This window comes from Maylandia zebra, linkage group LG22 (assembly GCF_041146795.1).
Source record: "Maylandia zebra isolate NMK-2024a linkage group LG22, Mzebra_GT3a, whole genome shotgun sequence".
Taxonomy (NCBI): domain Eukaryota; kingdom Metazoa; phylum Chordata; class Actinopteri; order Cichliformes; family Cichlidae; genus Maylandia; species Maylandia zebra.
The window spans coordinates 1,503,507-1,520,939 of record NC_135187.1 but is presented as its reverse complement, the minus strand read 5'-3'; the positions used below and the strand labels follow the sequence as shown (position 1 = coordinate 1,520,939).

General features: G+C 46.5%; 3 protein-coding genes across 4 annotated transcripts in view; all 3 read right to left on the bottom strand.

The window, feature by feature from the left end:
• Positions 1–1,270: 1,270 nt before the first annotated feature.
• qrfp (pyroglutamylated RFamide peptide) lies at positions 1,271–3,135 on the bottom strand. The gene is made up of 2 exons (XM_076879371.1): positions 2,992–3,135; positions 1,271–2,200 (listed from the first exon to the last, which is right to left on the bottom strand). The coding sequence occupies exon 2, from the start codon at positions 2,198–2,200 to the stop codon at positions 1,625–1,627; it is 576 nt and encodes a 191-aa protein (XP_076735486.1). The 5' UTR covers positions 2,992–3,135; the 3' UTR covers positions 1,271–1,624.
• Positions 3,136–4,326: 1,191 nt separating this feature from the next.
• LOC105940437 (LIM/homeobox protein Awh) lies at positions 4,327–8,865 on the bottom strand. Its single transcript, XM_012915933.3, has 7 exons — positions 8,469–8,865; positions 8,027–8,145; positions 7,291–7,499; positions 7,106–7,214; positions 6,892–7,024; positions 5,522–5,748; positions 4,327–4,876 (listed from the first exon to the last, which is right to left on the bottom strand). The coding sequence occupies exons 2-7, from the start codon at positions 8,141–8,143 to the stop codon at positions 4,496–4,498; spliced, it is 1,176 nt and encodes a 391-aa protein (XP_012771387.2). The 5' UTR covers positions 8,144–8,145; positions 8,469–8,865; the 3' UTR covers positions 4,327–4,495.
• A 2,616-nt stretch (positions 8,866–11,481) lies between these two features.
• Positions 11,482–17,433, bottom strand: part of tnxbb (tenascin XBb) — a 50,847-nt gene continuing 44,895 nt past the window's right edge. For both annotated transcript variants that reach the window (XM_024798401.2, XM_024798404.2), the window contains 9 exons: positions 15,653–15,772; positions 15,333–15,482; positions 15,117–15,259; positions 14,233–14,365; positions 14,001–14,152; positions 13,700–13,796; positions 13,303–13,458; positions 12,591–12,754; positions 11,482–12,426 (listed from right to left, as the gene is read on the bottom strand). In XM_024798401.2, coding sequence (XP_024654169.2) covers positions 12,328–12,426; positions 12,591–12,754; positions 13,303–13,458; positions 13,700–13,796; positions 14,001–14,152; positions 14,233–14,365; positions 15,117–15,259; positions 15,333–15,482; positions 15,653–15,772 — 1,214 coding nt within the window. In that variant the 3' untranslated portion in view covers positions 11,482–12,327. The remainder of the gene's footprint in view (positions 12,427–12,590; positions 12,755–13,302; positions 13,459–13,699; positions 13,797–14,000; positions 14,153–14,232; positions 14,366–15,116; positions 15,260–15,332; positions 15,483–15,652; positions 15,773–17,433) is intronic.

The following is a 17,433-nucleotide window of genomic DNA, read 5'->3' as shown; positions in this document are numbered from 1 at the left end:
TAAATCTGCCATTAAAGAGCTGAACGATCATCCCCTGTCCTCGTTAATTTCTGGAGGGTCATAGTGGCACTTGACCTGTGCACACCCTGCGATCACCACCGTAGAACTGAACCTCATATCAGAAATCATTATAACAATATGTGCTTTAAGTTTACACATTTTGACCCACAGCGGTAAAATTCTGATGACGCGGTGTCGTCACACGGTTGGGTGGGCGAGGTGTGCGCACACTTGTGGCTGCGAGAACTCGAGAACGAGGTGATGTAGGACGTTGCCGCCAGTATTTTCTAAACTGGTAACTAAAGACGGCACAGGTTTAATCATCTTTGTTTCTAACATACAGACCGTCACTGTGGTATCATTAACGCTAACCGTCACGCCATCATGAGGGTGAGCAGTTAGAGTACAGGAAACACAACTATGACACTGATTTCATGTTTTAATAAATCGGTGGTAACAAAATAACGCTGAAAACCGATAAAAACCCTGAAAACCAGACATTTCACACCTGAGGCTCAACTCTCGCGGCCCGGTACCAAACGACTCACGGACCGGTACCGGTCCGAGGCCCGGGGGTTGGGGACCGCTGTACTACGTGATTGCTAGCGACACAGCTATGTTAGCATAGCATTAGCACAGTGAAGCTGGAGGATGAACACTAACTTTTTTCCACTAAAAGTTAACGTTAAGGTTCCTGATGGTTAGAGACAAATGCAATCGCATGGCAGGATGCTGTAAACGGACCAAACTTCAGTCAGGAGAACAACTGAGATAATCCATCCACAATACGAGGTTAGTCATTCATATACTGCTGCTGGGCTGTAGTTACATCGTAAGGGTTTAAAAACTGAGCTTTAAAATGAACAGTGATGATAAAAACCGTGAGAGGCCGACAGGGATCACTGACTGTTTTTAGGGGCTTGTTCAGATTAAATAGAACAAGATACAAAACATTAAAACAAGTTAAAAACACAACAGCCTTAATAAACAGAGGGTAGTTTGTACCTGGAGGCAGGATTCATACGTCATCACGTAAAGATAAAAACGAGTCAATAAGGGACAAACATGCAGCTCTATCAGAGCAGAGGAGGGAGCTGAAAATGTGACGTCGGGAGATGAAGCGCAGGTGATGTCACCTGGAGGGAGTGGCTGGAGCAGGAGGACTCTGTGGTGCTGTTTCCTTTTTGCTCCCAGGAGGAGCTGGTGCAGTTGTTCCTGAGGTAAAGGTGCTTCTGAAGAGTATAGAGTGAAAACAAGACAACGTCCAGCCTTTGCAGCTGTGCCGAGAGCTGCACCTCCCAGCTCTTTATTCATGAGTCATGTTCAAGCCAACAAACACACACACTGACAGAAGCTCCGTGCACATGCTTATATTACACTTTCAGATTAGACACGACGAGCTGCGCGCTTGTTCTGTACATCCAGTAACATGAGCCTTCATATTGTTTCAGAAGGAGAACAAGAGCATAGGATAAAATCTCGTTTCTCAGGTTACCACGTTTATGTGTTTACTTTTGTGCCATGTTGTTCTGAAAATGAAATTAAAAGGTGTCACATTTACAGAGTTCATGATGTGTGCTGTAATCTGGCAGTCCCCTCTGAAGCGTATCAGCCTTTCTTTCTTTCATCGCTCTCGTCTCTTGTCCCTGTTGACTCCGTCCTCGTCACTTCCGCTTGTCCTCCTCTGTTCTCCCTCTCCTCCTTCCATCCACTCCCCATCTGTCCATCTTTTCCTCCCAAAGCGGAAACCAAACCCTCCCTTCTCACGGCTGACAGCTTGGAGTCCTCCCGCAATGGAGGTCAGAGCATCGTTCCTCTTCCACCCGTCCTCCCCCTCTCCCCCCTCCTGGTAGTGCATTCTCTCCAGAGAGTGACCCCCAGGGAAGGGCGACAACGGCTGGGCCATCAGGTCTCCTCTCTGGGCCTGCAGCAGAGCTGCTTCTTCCCACGACTGGTCATCCTCCTCACCTGGCTGGATGTCTCGAGGCCACTCGGCCCAGGCTTCACTCCGGACGTCCCCCGGCTCTTCCAGAGCAGCCTGGAGGTGCAGCAGGGTGGACTCCAGCTCAGATCCACCCACTGTGGGCAGGAGGGCGGTGGGAGGATAAGGGTATGATGTGACGGGGTGTGGGATGGAGGAGAGGAGGGCGAAGGAGAGGAGGGCGAGCTGCGAGGCACCAGGATGAAAAGAAAGTCTCATCTGGAAACAGAAACAGACTTTTATCAGCAGGTTACTGATGTGTTTATTAGCTTTGATCAGCTGATGATAACGGTCGAGAGAGGAACTGAAATATTATTAAACAAAGGGTAAAAATACTGCATTTGAAGTAAAAACCAAAAGAAAAAAACTGTGAACATTATTATTGAGTTTGTCTCATCACACACACAAACCCTGAATCTGCCTCCGCCCAGTAAACAGGAAGTGCTGTCAGTAACCAGATAGAATAATGAATATTTGTACGGAGATAAACAACGTTTAGAGAAACTTCTTCAAGCTGACGAGTTTTATTTTTTCAGCAGACACATATTCAGTACTTAAGTAGAAGTACAGATACCAGTGTTAAAAATACTGCAGTATAAGTCAAAGTACTGATTATACTGCAGTATTCAAGTAAAAAAAACAATATCAGTGGAAATAAAACCTTTAAACCAGTTTAAATTTTAATTGTAATGAAAGAACACGAGCAGAGAAAAAGATAAAACAGCAGCTGTTTTACATGGTAGACGCCGACTCCGCCTGTAACCTCCACCACAGTGCAGCAAACTAACCCTGCAGTTTTAAGTGACTCAGTTTGTTCAGCAGCAGCTTTCACCCTGTGAAAAACATCATGTCACACAGATTTAGCAACATGAGCATCCTTCCTTTAACTCTAAGCTCCCTGTCTTTTCTCCCCCTGAAATAAGCAGCTGCAGCACACTGTGAGACAAACACACAGTTTGTGTGTTTGCTGATGTTTGTTGAGCTCATAGAAACGCTGCCTTTCAAATTACCTGACACTTTAAAAACGTCACTCCCCTTCTGTAGAGCGAGCTGGATGCTGAAGTACCAGCAGTGGTTAAATATGGAAAAATAAAAACTTTAACCCCTGACTGTGGCCCACAGCTGTTCCTCGTTCATCTCATCTTACCTGATGATTAACAAACAAACAGGATTTCCTCTCATGTGTTTCTGTTTAGGCTCAATTCAGTTTGATACGTAAAACATCAGCAGTAGAAAATACATTTTGTTTAAAAAACGTAGGGAGTAAAAGTAAAAAGTAGCCAGAAAAAAGTACTCAATTAAAGTTCAGATACCTGAAAATTCTACTTAAGTACAGTAACAAAGTAACTATATTTGCACATGTGAAAAAGGCTTCTTCCTGTTTGTCTTTCACAATAAAAGCCTTCAACATACCATGGTGAGCTCACAGTAGAGAGAGATCTCGCTCACAGCTCAGTTTGTGTCTGAGATAAACTCCAACCTTTGGTTTTAATAGTTTTGATATATTTCTAATATTTCAGTAACCTGAAAAGTTCTAAACTGACTGAAACGCTGTTTCTCGAATTAATCTGGAAATAATTCACTGAAAACACCAACGAAGAAGACACACAGCAGAAACCTGCAGCCGTCTCTTACCTTGCTCCGTGTGCGATGACCTGCTCTATCTCCTCGAAGAATCTCCACATCTGACCTTTTTAAAAACTGCCCGCTCTCCTCTGCCGCCCCGCCGTCGCCCATTGGTCACTCGGCCCTGTGACGCATGAGAAGGCGAGCGCCGACCATGATAACCTTCATACTTTCTTCTGAGAAACGATGACCCACTTCATCACAGAGGCCCAGCGAGTCATGGCAATTATCGCCGTTTGATTGTTGAGGGTGACTCATTAGGACATTTCTGAGGACGGCGAGGGATTCCTTCCTTATACCGCCGCTCGTTATGAATGTCAGCTCGCTGGGGAAACACAGACACACCTGAAAGAATGTCATTCATGATGAGGAATCGTCTCCGTGACGGATCCAGACCTCAGACCGAATGATGCTGCGCTCAAATTACTGCCAATTATGTGACCACAGATCTGCTGAGAATTGATTTCTGAGAAAAATGCTTCACCTCCGGCCTTTTAATGATTGAAAGGAGAAAGTCTGTCACTGTTTCCATCACATGCACTCGTTAAGTAGTTCGAGGAACACGAGGAAGTCGATCGTTCATTAGAAAAACAGTGAATGTGATCAGGATGTGATGCCAACGAATGGTAAAAATGAAATATGCCGTTTCAGATCATACAGGCGAGGTCATGGTGGTGTCCTGTTCCTACCACGAGCCTCTCGTCAGTGAGAGCAGAGCATGAAACTCAACAAGCTCTTAGGTTCATGCTAAACAGACAAACAACTCGACACGTCACAGGAAAAACATGAAAGCTGGATTTTAACAATATATTTATTATCAACCTCACAAATCCGACAGCTCGTCACAGTTTGAACGCCGTCTACATGTATTTACTGTGTTTTCACTGACTAACAGTAATGTGGACCAAAAGCATCAGCGCTAACTTCTCCACCTCCTGCCTCCCCAAAGTCACCGTGGACCTCCAGGGTGGACATGCACCCCGGTGCGCTCTGGGAGTCGTAGTCCGGGAAGAAGTCGGGGCTTTGCAGCAGCTCCTGGGAGGGGTGGCTGATGACCTGCTCGCTGAGCGGGGAGGTGAGCAGGGACAGCTGCAGCTGGTCGATGGTGCTGGTGGGAAAAGGCTGCGATCGGTCCGGCGGGGAGCAGGTCGGGGATGAGGGACTGGTTGCCATGGTGGCAGCTCTCGGAAGAGCAGAGGGCGAGTTGACCTGAGAGTCATCGGAGAGAAGGGAACGGCGGAGTTTGGCCCGAGCATTCTGAAACCACACCTGAGGGACAACGAGAGGGACAAGAAGACGTTTGTCACTCAGCCCACAATCCACAGTAAACCACACCATTTCCATTCATCTCAGGACAAAGGGCCCACGTGAGTGGAAGCATCCCACCTCTCCCACACCACAGCTGTGTACCTGCACATGATTACAGTCTATCTGCATCTCCGTGCTTGTTTTACATCTCTGCAAACAGAACAGCTGCAGACACACAAAATAACAACAAACAAACAAAAAGGAGGAAAATTGCATGAAAATGTGCAAAAACTCAAAGATGGCACAAATCTATGAAATGTCTCTAAAAGGTCTGAAGAACAACCAGAAAGAGATAAATGTGTGTGCAGCAGAAGAAAACCCCACGGCTCTGTCGGGGCTGAGAAATGAAACCAGACAGGAAGTGACTAAACCTGCACTTCCTCTAATGACCACAGGCGGCCCGCTCCAGAAGCCTGTGCTCAAACCTACAGCAGAAATAAAGACGGTGCAAAGCTTCATCGTTTATCAGAACTGTGTGAGTCAGTGTTCATCTTCAACCCTGTGCGTGTGAGGATCTTTGACTTTTACACTGCTGAGCCAATAAGAATGCAGCGTTTCATTTTAAACGGAGGCCTCGAAGGAGCCCGTCCTTCCAGACGTTTGTACCTGCAGGACTCTCTTGGGCAGGCCGGTCTTGTGTGCGAGGCAGGTCCAGTCTTTACCGTCGGGGTTGTGTTTCTGGGCAAAGTACGACTCCAACGCTCTGAGCTGCTCGCTGCGGAAGCACGTCCTGATTCGCTTGGTCCTCCGGGGGATCCGCCCACCTGCCGCCCTGTCGTCCGATCGTGGCTCTGGACTGCTGACAGACTCCTCCCCCTCACCTGACACCTGGGCTGAATTCGGCCCCGACCAACAAAGCAGAACAAAACTTTCATTCAAAATGAACTTTAGAGAAGTTTGACTGAGAAAAGGATTTGAACATTTTATTACATAATGACTAAACTGCATTTTAAATCACGTTTGATGGTTTCATGATAATAAATATTAATAACTGTCTTCACCCTGGCCTCCGTAGCGCTCTCATAGTGACTGTATCAGGACTACGGAGCAGCGAAGCGTAAATGCCGGCTTTTATAAAGAATCTGTTATTCTGACCTCTGTTTGATCCTCAACTCGTCCAGATCTCGTCGTTAGTACTTTAAGCTGTTTGATGACCGACTTTAATATCCGGGGGGGGGGGTTTAAATGGACGTTAAAGGCTTGTGCGACCTGCAGGTAAGTGGTCAGATTGAAGTCGTCCCAGGTACAAATCTAACCTGTCCTGAAACGTGACTGAATATGTCGTTTAGTTGGAAACATCATCTTAGTTTCGGTGGTCAGAGCGTAAAACTGCAAACATAAAATCAACAGTGAGAGCTGGAAGGTTGCTGACTCCACACCAACATTTTCCTCCATGGACGTGAAACTTCCGTCGCCGTGTTTTCATGATATTTCTGCTCCAGTTAACTCGGCATCACGAGCAGGTCATCTATCAGGAGGTTGGTAGTTTGATCCCGGGCTGGTTTCCCGCTGATGTGAATGTTAGGAAAGGCTTAGATGAGGAAAAGCTGCTGGTGTGAGCAGGTGACTGTTGTGTTGCTCTGCACACAGTGTGGTTCGGTGCTCAGGCTGTGACACAAACACTGCATCAGTTTTCACTCCTTCTCTCACTGTTTGGCAGTAAACGTGACGACTCCATGAGTGACAGGATTGTTTCATCAGAGCGGGAGCGTCACTCCCACAGTGGGAGTGGGAGTGACTGCAATACTTAAAGCTCCATGAGTGAGAACGGGCTCATCATCATGTGTGAAGTGAGTGGAGGACTTCCCAGCTGGGAGCAACATCTCCAAATGCTGCTCGGAGCTGATTTAAAGTGATTAAAGTCGAGTGGTCGGAACTTCCTGTATTTGACATTTAAATCCAAACAGAGTGGGAGAGCTCGACAAGATAAAACAAATAAGATGCCCACAAAGGCCCCAGAAGTTCTTCACACTCACCATCTAGATGCTGTTTGGGCTGCAGGTCGGGGGGGGGCTGCACGCCCCCGTCACTCTGATAGTGAGACTGACAGTAGAGGTTGGCGCCCTGCATGCAGTACAAGTTCCCCGGCATTAATTTCACGTCACACTCCTGCAACACATCGGACAGACCGTCTGCATCTATTCAGAGTTCTTTAACCTGAAAATAATAAGACGAAGCGTGGAGGCTGACCTGGCAGGAGAAGCAGTGAGGATGGAAAGTCAGCTCACCAGACCTCATGACCAAATCAGAAGCTGGGATTGGCTGGAAGCAGCGAGCACACTGACCGCCTCCAAACATCCTGAGCGGGAGGAGAAAGCACACCAGAGTCAGAAAGGTGAAAAACAGGAAGCAAAGGAAGGCGAGACCTCGCAGACCTGCAGTAGTCCTGCTGGCAGTAGATGTTTCCGTCCCTCCAGTACAGCGACGGGTGCGTCTGCAGCTCGCACTGACACTGGCTGCAGCGCAGACAGGGGTTGTGCCACACCCTCCCCGCAGCCAACAGGAAGAAGCGGTCGAGCAGCTGCTCGCCACATCCGGCACACGTCACTGGCTCCTGGATGGACACAGCTGTTGGAGCCTGAGCCTGACAGACGGATTCAATGTCAGTGAACATTTACTGATAACAGTGATGTCACATCTGGATCAGAGAAAATGTGATTGCACAGTTACTGAGCAGGAGGCCGACAAACACCTGAATATTCTCCCAACTGCTTTTAACTGTAAGCAGATTATGACTGTTTTTGTATCAGATTCAGCAACAAAATGTTCTTTATTCACTGATTAATGTTATTTTAAATGAACCAGAGCAGTACAGATGCTGTGTTTTGGTTTTTATCTACCAGGGAGTGTTTTTATCCAGAAAACAGCTGTTAGATGAGTGAAATCAGACCATGTGTGCAAAGGGAAATCATAACTTTTGACTGATCGGCCGTCAGCAACAACATGACAGTCGACGTGTCAACAGACAGTCGAGTACAAGTAAAATATAAAAACTAATGTTGTATAAAACAAGAATAAAAATATAATAATACAATAATAATACTAATAAATATTACTATCAATAATATTATATTATTTTTATATAATTGAATAATTAAATATAATATTCACGTTATTTGCAGCAGCGCTCTCCTCTGCGCCGCCGCCCAGCTCCGCCCCCTCCACCTCGTCACCAAGGTCACTGCCGTACAACAGGTCGTCGAGGGCTCGGTCATCTGGCGACATCATGACTGAGAAGCAGAGGAGGCGTCATCAGAGCGATGAAAACCTCAGTGAAGGTCGCGACCAACAAGCAGAGTCCCAAACATCGAGTCAGCCGTTTCTATTCGTTTCTATTCGTTTCTACTCATCCTTACGTCTCTTTGAAAAATGTATCACATGTTTTTAAGGCTTCATTTTGTCCTTTGGGTTCTTTATGTCATCATCATTTACAGTTTTTGTTACCAACAGGACAATAGAAGATATGAATTCAATGAGAAAGTGGTGGAAATGCGAACATTACTGCAGCTCTTATTTGCGATGCAGGTGGATGGAGGAGATGGAGCGAGCTTACCTGTGCTGTTCAGAAGCTTCTGGTTGGTTTTCCACTGAGCGTGCTCTGTGCGAACCCTCTCCAAACCCTTTAAGAAGAAGGACCAGGTTCGTTCTGCTGAAGCCACAAACGCCGCTCTGCTTGAACAAAAACGCTCCTCAGTCTCAGCCTCTTCCTCCAGGCAGTGGACCACCTGAGCGCCCTCAGCCCTCCAGGTGTCTCTGCAGCCACCTGTCTCGTGGTTTTGGGACTGGTTTCCCTTCACATGAGACCTGCCTCCACCTCGTTCTCAGCCAATCGCTTTGCCCGCCTCTGATCACTGGTCTGTCCCCAGTGACGCCCCGGACACACACCTGTAAACAAGCAGGCTCAGAGGACAGGTGAGATCCACTGTGATTGGTTTCCTGGTGAGCAGAAGGGTGGGAGGGTGGGAGCTGCACCCTGGGGACCAATTAAAAAACAAAAGGTTTTTAAAAGCACATCTGGGAGCTGAGGTGAAGAATGAAAAGACACCTTTTCCCTCAATGCTTCAGCTGAACATGGACTCAACTGGCAACAAACACGAGACATTTTCTCCACAGTTGAAAGAATCATTCATGTCCTAAACATGAACGTACGCTTATCTTAGACTGCCCTACAATCACAGGGCTCCATCACGTGAACGGTCTAAGGCTTATGAAAGGGTGATTTTATTGGGTGTACTTGTTGCTAACAAAGAGATCAAGCTTCTAAAGTCACCGAACCTTTCACCAGAATGTGAACAACACACAACATTTATGGGACACAGGCGGTGAGGTGACCTGAGGCCATCATTCATATCATCAAGCTAGTGTTAGCTCAACATTTAGCAACATTTGGACAGAATTCATGTTCACTGTTGGGTATAACGTGGTAATAATAACAGTTACAATGCACAGTTACTGTAATGACATTACATATGTCACTAATGTCACAGTGTTACCTGCTGTTACATACTTTTTTCCTTCTGCACACTTGAGCAACAACCAGCTGATATCAGCTTGTGTGGAGTGGTCTACAGTGGAGATAACAGTGCTCATCTCATATACATATATATATATATATATATATATATACACATATATATATATATATATATATATATATATATATATATATATATATATATATACATATATGTAAAAAACACCCAGCACGCCCCTGCGGGCGGTTTATCCTTCAAGCTCGGGTCCTCTACCAGAGGCCTGGGAGCTTGAGGGTCCTGCGCAGTATCTTAGCTGTTCCCAGGACTGCGCTCTTCTGGACAGAGATTTCCGATGTTGTTCCCGGGATCTGCTGGAGCCACTCGCCTAGCTTGGGAGTCACCGCACCTAGTGCTCCGATTACCACGGGGACCACCGTTACCTTCACCCTCCACATCCTCTCGAGCTCTTCTCTGAGCCCTTGGTATTTCTCCAGCTTCTCGTGTTCCTTCTTCCTGATATTGCTGTCATTGGGAACCGCTACATCGATCACTATGGCCGTCTTCTTCTGTTTGTCTACCACCACTATGTCCGGTTGGTTAGCCACCACCATTTTGTCCGTCTGTATCTGGAAGTCCCACAGGATCTTAGCTCGGTCATTCTCCACCACCCTTGGGGGCATCTCCCATTTTGACCTCGGGACTTCCAGGTTATACTCGGCACAGATGTTCCTGTACACTATGCCGGCCACTTGGTTATGGCGTTCCATGTATGCCTTGCCTGCTAGCATCTTGCACCCTGCTGTTATGTGCTGGATTGTCTCTGGGGCATCTTTACACAGCCTGCACCTGGGGTCTTGCCTGGTGTGATAGACCCCAGCCTCTATGGATCTTGTGCTCAGAGCTTGTTCTTGTGCTGCCATGATTAGTGCCTCTGTGCTGTCTTTCAGTCCAGCTTTGTCCAGCCACTGGTAGGATTTCTGGATATCAGCCACCTCCTATATATATATATATATATATATATATATATATATATATATATATATATATACAGACAACAAAGTAAAGCTAGTTTTCAGCTACGAGCCGACACGAACCCGACGTATCAGCCAGAGGTCCTTTACTACGGTTCAGAGCCGCGGACCTGTTTTATATACGCGCCGAATAGTTTCTACACGAGATCGCTGCAAAAAGTGCAGCCTTACCTAATGTCCACCTACTGTTACTCATTTATATGGGGGGCGAGCGTGGCTCAAGAGTTGGGAGTTCGCCTTGTAATCGGAAGGTTGCCGGTTCGAGCCCCGGCTTGGACAGTCTCGGTCGTTGTGTCCTTGGGCAAGACACTTCACCCGTTGCCTACTGGTGGTGGTCAGAGGGCCCGGTGGCGCCAGTGTCCGGCAGCCTCGCCTCTGTCAGTGCGCCCCAGGGTGACTACAACGTAGCTGCCATCACCTGTGTGTGTGTGTGTGTGTGTGTGTGTGTGTGTGTGTGTGTGTGTGTGTGTGTGTGTGTGTGTGTGTGTGTATATATATGACTGGATGTGTAAAGTGCTTTGGGGTCCTTAGGGACTAGTAAAGCGCTATATAAATACAGACCATTTATATTATGATTTGAATCTAGCTGGTGTTGGTGTGGGGAGTAGCCTTCAGTAATAGTAATAAATCACATTCATGTAGCTGTAAAAAGCATGATAATATATTAAGTAATCCAAAGTATTCAGAATAGTTACTCTCATTGAGTAACGTAACGAAATACGTTACAGAATACATTTTGGGGCATGTAATCTGTAATCTGTAGTGGAATACATTTTCATAGTAACCTTTCCAACACTGCTGATACTCCTCTTCCTCCTCTTCCTCCTGCTGATCCAGGTGCAGTTTCTGTGACATTTGCTCAGTGACACCTTGTGTGCATCACAGAGAGAATAACTTTGAGTAAACGACACTGCTCAAACTGCACTGACACGCTCTTTGTTAATATAGTCAACATTTTAAGGATTAAACAAAAGAAAGAATGATTTCATTCATATCCTGCAAACAGAGAGTGTTTAGTCACAATGCAACCTTGACTCCAACAGATGAACCCGCGCAGCTGTTTAGTTTCACTTGTTTTATTATTGAAGTCATTGGGAGGCTTCATACAGAACACAGGGAATAAAACAGATTTGTTAACACAACGAGAAGGCGACAGAGCACAGACCCGTCTCCATTTACTGCGGGGCCACAGTGCACCTGAGGACCCTCACAGAGAGTGAACACCGGGGGGCGCTGCTGAGCTTTAAAGTGGGGCTGCTGCTAAACGAGCTTCTAAGCAGGACCTGTGCCTGATTACATTTCACTGTGATCTGATCTGAAACACTAAAATGTTTTTTGGATCATTTTGTCCTTGAAAATGTTTTTGTTCTTATTTATTTTTCAAATTTGAGGCACACAGTGATGGAAAAACCAGGGAGTGACGTGTGGGCTGCGTTTCTGGCCTGTGTCTCGCTCATATCCATCAGATCTGACTGAGCCGAGCACTTACTGGTACCGGTAATCTTTCTAAGAGGGTTTTGAGTTATTTTTTTATCTTGTGTGACTTTTATTTGGTCTGAAAGCCTCACAGTCTGCTTTGGATCAGGAGCCACGAGGGCCTCTAGTTTGAGACTTCTGATCTCTCAGAGCATCTGCATGTGAAACCAGAACTGTCTAACTGGACCCAGCCGTGATATAATTTGTGTGAACTGAGCCTTTAAATATGGAGGAAGACGCCCCGCTTTAAAATACTGTCGAAAAGGAGGAACCTGTACAATCTGCAGTAACATACTGATAACTGACTCTATACAAATCTTCTAACAGGAGCCCGAGCTCCCCGTTTCAATGTGTGCGTTCACACATGTAACACACTGAGCATGTGTGTTTAGCAGTTCATCATCATCATCATCATCAGCCTCTCTCTCGCTCATCCTCGGGACGGAGGCCGGAAGGCTGCCGGTCTCAGCTTCATCTCAGTGAACGGGACAGAAAAGTCTTTTCCTTTCCAGGCGGTCCAGATCACACCCTGAACACACACACACACACACACACACACACGCACACGCACACGCACACACGCACACACACACACACACACGTTTGTTTTTATACTTCAACCAGCTCCATTTCAAAGTTGTAGCAGGTCCTTGAAAATAAGTAAAATCCGTCCGAGCGACTCGATGACGTTACCTGGTGTTTGGTGTTGATGCCGTAGAGGCCGTTGAGGTTTGCCTCGTGGCAGTTCTTGTACCACCAGCCTCCTCGATAAGACATGGCGCAGCGGGTGATGAAGGGCGCCAGGTCCCGGTCTTTGGTGGAAAAGATCCGGTGGTTGTGGTAACTGAGAGAGTCACCTGAAAGGATAGCACGGTAGGAAGTTTCCTTATTAACAAATATAATTTTATTTACTTAAATGATTCATTATCTCCGGATCCTTGATCTTTATTTAGATGACTTAATTCAACTGTTTGTGAATTTTAGTCTTTGTGGAAATAAAACCTCAAACTCGTTTCCCACAACAGGAGAAAATAAGAAACTGTAACCAGGAAGTGCGATCGAAAAGGTTTGTGTTGGGCACAAGTGCAGTTGGCATGGACGTGCGTGAGAAGCAGCAGCCAGCTATGAGTCAGGCTGACCTCTGATGATACACGACCGTCCAGCAGGTTTCAGTCTGAAGTGTCCCAGACCAAGGAGGCCAGGAGTGCAGGCAGGGGCATGCTTTTAGGGGCCTTGCCCCCCCAGTCTGGACATTACAGTAGGACAGAGGTGACCTTGGTGTGATGGCTTTTTCTGACTGAATGAGACCCAGGCAGATCAGGATGTTCAGAGCAAACATCTGAACCTGAATCGAGCTCGGCGGTGCTGAAAACCTTTGATCACCTCTTCCAGGTTCCCGTGTTACCTGCGGTGCCGCTGTATCCTCCCACAGTCAGTTTGTAGTTCCTCTTGGCCACCTCGAACGTCGAGTACTGAGCGAACACCGACTCGTCGCCGTCTCGCAGGTCGACCCGCAGGCTCATCCTGCTCATCGCTGTGAGGTTGTGGATACTCGTGAGTCCTGAAGGGGCGAGTTTATCGGGTTTTATTACAGGAAACAAAATAAACAACAGAAAAATGAGAAAAGGCTGGGATGAGAATGTCTGTCATTCCAGTTAAACTGGCGCTGTGCTCAAATCTGCTGCTTTAACTGCACTCTGTGGAAGCTGCATCTGCCATCCGTGTTTCCAAATATGTTTCCTCACCACACGGAACCTGGTCCTGTGCAGATTTGTACTCAGATATTAAAAAGCATCTCTCACCGAGCCAAAACTCTCCATTCACGTCCCCGAATCCTTCCACGTACTCGTTCCAGCGTCTGAAGAAATTCTCGGAGCCGTCCTTCCTCCGCTGGAAGACCTGCACACAGGAAGCCAAACACCCGAGACCTGCTCAGTGCAGGCGGCGCTGACACGAGGCTGCCTTTGAAAGCGAGCCGGTCTCCATCGAGTCCCATAAACGTGCTTTATAAATACTGCTGGACTATATTGGAAGTGTTTTATTAGTAATTAAATTGGGCAAACACACGTAAAGTAAAGATGACTCTGTGGTGTGAGTTTATACCGTCCAGCCGCCACCGTCTGTCTCCATGTCGCAGGAAACTGTCACTGGCGTCCCGTGTCTGCCTTGAGGGAAAATCTCTGCCTCGCCTGAAGTCACGATGCCGTTCAGCAGCTCCTGAGAGCAGTCAGTGGGGAACGGGTACCGCAGGGTTCCTGAGGAGGAGCAAGACGGAGGGTGAGGGTGGGAGGAAATCTCGAACAACAACAGCACTGACGGAGGCTCGAAGAAGTACCGGTGGTGAATTCTGTGGAGATGGCGGACGTGTACTGTCCTCCTCCTTCGGCCTGGAGCTGCAGCGTATACGTGGATCCAGGATGGAGTCCAGTCAGGTTGTACTGCGTTAACGAGCCGTCCACAATGACCTCCTGCCGCCGGTACAAACGGAAATCAGGCCTCACGAATGTCTGAGATACGCACGCTATTATAAACATCAGGTCAAAATAAACAGGAACGTCTCAGCCACGTTTTCCTTTGATGGTTGGTGAAAAACAACCATCAAATTCAACATCTGCTGATATTCACGAATAAATAAATAATAAAATGAGTCTGAGGTTCTCTTTAAGGTGGTCGCCATGTACACATCTGGACCTCTTTAAGTTTAAACTCCACAAGGAAGCTCAGTGTTCACACATCTGGGAGTTTTCCCAGGTGTTCACCACCACCAGCGTCTAGACTCCAGGGTCCTGCTAATCCCTATCACTGCTGCGATTCTGGAGTCTGCAATAACAATAACTCGTGTTTTCCTTCTAATGATTGATCTTTATATGACTCTGAAGATTCAGCAGTTCTTTGGCCATCGACACAATCGTCACTCCACACCTGTACAAGTGTAAGCAGTGTGAACGTCCACAGAGTGACCCAAAAGAAGCAGCTGTGCTGGAAACAGTCCAGATGTGCACACGGTGATGACAAGAGGACTCAGCAAATTTAACAAATATGTTATTCGATTTTCTTTGGTCCAGAGAGGCGATGCTAAGCCGGACGATTGTGTTCTCAGAAGTTAAAACACAGAAAAATCATAGGAGGAGGCGTAAAAAGAACATCAGCCTCACTTCCTGTCGTGACTTGAACTCGAGTCACTGACTAATCAGGAAATCATTTTTAAAACTTGCTCACCTTCATTTCTTTGTCTTTAGCCTGATAGCTCAGTCTGTAGTTACCAACGGGCTTTGATGGAGGTTTCCATGACAACGTGGCAGTGCGTGGAGTCACGTTGCTCGCCTGGAGGTCTTGCGGGCCTTCCCCAACTTTCCCCGAGCCTGGAGAGGAACACTGATGAGGTTCGTGTTTGTTCAGGTCACAAACCAAACTACAGACAAAGGTGGTGCTGACCGCCGGTGGTGGTGAAGCTGGTGGTGGCCGGCGAGCTCTCCCGGCTGCCCAGCTGGCTGGTTACAGTGATGGTGTAGGTGGTGGATCCTTCCAGGCCGCTGAGCTGCTGCTCGGCTGCGTTTCCGGACACCGTGACCTTCACCTCTGAACCTACACAAGCAAACTGCCTCATTCAAAACGATGATCAGACTGGACGCTTTAGTCAGACACGTAGGAGTAGCAACGAGGAGCCGTGGGTGAATTTAAGACACGCAAGAGAAACTGACATGATGCAGACATGATGAGTTTGCATTAACAGTGAGATGAGACAGCCTGCTCACCTGTGCCCGCGCCGTACACGATGGAATACTTATCAACGGCTGCCAGCGCTGGACGCCACAATAACAAGGCGGTGGAGTCGGTGACGTTTACGGCACCCAGGTGTGTCGGCGGGTCGGGCACTGAGAGACACATAAAGGTAATAATAGTTACGAAAAGAATCATGACCTCCCAAAACAACCTCCCATCATGACCTTTCTCCCATTACGACCTCCCATCATGACCTTTCTCCCATCTTGACCTCCCATCTTGACCTCCCATCATGACCTCCCATCATGACCTCCCGCTCCACAATTATAACAGCAACATTTCAGCTATATCGGTTCAACTTGAAGTTTAGTGCAGTAAACATCACGGCCACGGTGAAGAAAGTAAAATGCCAGTTAACCAACTAACGATTAAAATAAATCTGTATTGTAATGCTGAAGTTTTTACTCTATATTCATGATTTAAAAGCCTAAAAGTAAAAGTGAAATGAATACTTCTATAATTCTCCTGAAGTTTCTCTCTCAGTTTTCCACTCCAGAGGACACACGCCCCAGTCTGATAATCACCAAATACATACAACAACAACAACAACAACAACAATCTTTATTTATAGAGCACATTTAAAAACCAACGGCATGCCAAAGTGCTTAACATAAAACAAATTAACACAAGTATAATTTCATAAAAACAAAAAATAAAAGTGTAAAATTATGTTCACAGGAAAAAGCCACCAATAGAAAAGTATAACTATAGCACAATATAACTATGCCATCAAAACACAATGGCGATATGACATGCACAGCGCAAATAAAAGCATGATAGGAAAATTAATAGAATAAATCACTGCAAACAAGGCCAGCATTTAACCGGTAGAAAAAGCAAGATTAAACAAATACGCTTTAAGCCGTGATTTAAAAGATTGAATAGAGTCAGACGCCCGGATGCCAATCGGAAGGTTGTTCCACAACTCTGGTGCAGCCAGGGCAAACGCTCGATCACCTCTAATCTTCAGCCGAGATCTAGGCTGCACCAACAGTAACTGTGAGGATGATCTTAAAGCCCTAGCAGGAACATATGAGCTTAGGAGTTCCTTAAGATAGCTCGGTGCTGTGTTATTAGTGATTTTAAAAGTAAACAGCAGAATTTTAAATTGGATATTTCACAGGCAACCAGTGCAAATCAGCCAGGACGGGAGTAATGTGGGCAAACTTCCTAGTTTTGGTTAGAATGCGTGCAGCAGCATTTTGGACTGTCTGTAATCTATGAAGGAGGGCAGAGCAGAGACCAAAATAGAGTGAATGGCAGTAATCCAGTCTCGAAGTTACAAAGGCATGGATGAGCTTTTCCAGGTCTTCATGCGGGATATACTGCCTGGCCTTAGAAATAAGGCGGAGTTGGTAAAAACTGGATCTAACGACAGCAGACACTTGTTTATCAAGTTTAAAAGAGCTGTCAAGTAACACGCCCAGATTCCTAACAGTGTCGGAAAAGGAACTAGTGAGAAAACCAAAAGCATCACGAAGTTTGGCACGGAGAACGTTACTGCCAAAGACCACAATTTCAGTTTTCTTATCATTGAGGATAAGAGTATTTGCCAGGAGCCATTGCCTGACCTCACTGAAGTTTGTAGACTGATCACCAGTGAAATATGCAAAGATGAGAAAAAGCATCCAGTTTCCCCGTGAGACTCTGTGTTTAGGATGGGAATCATCTGAACTGCCTTCTCTGCTCTTTGAAATAACACAGACGACTGGAATAAATCCAGCACGAGTCTCCTCAGACGAAGCATAAAAAC

Excerpts from the sequence above, each read along its gene's own strand:
- qrfp (XM_076879371.1), bottom strand. The coding sequence starts at position 2,200 with ATGAGACTTTCTTTTCATCCTGGTGCCTCGCAGCTCGCCCTCCTCTCC.
- LOC105940437 (XM_012915933.3), bottom strand. The coding sequence starts at position 8,143 with ATGATGTCGCCAGATGACCGAGCCCTCGACGACCTGTTGTACGGCAGT. Across the intron at positions 7,500-8,026 it reads AGAGCGCTGCTGCAAATAAC|GCTCAGGCTCCAACAGCTGT; the intron begins GTGAATATTATA and ends TCCGTCTGTCAG. Across the intron at positions 7,025-7,105 it reads CTCACTGCTTCTCCTGCCAG|GAGTGTGACGTGAAATTAAT; the intron begins GTCAGCCTCCAC and ends GATGTGTTGCAG.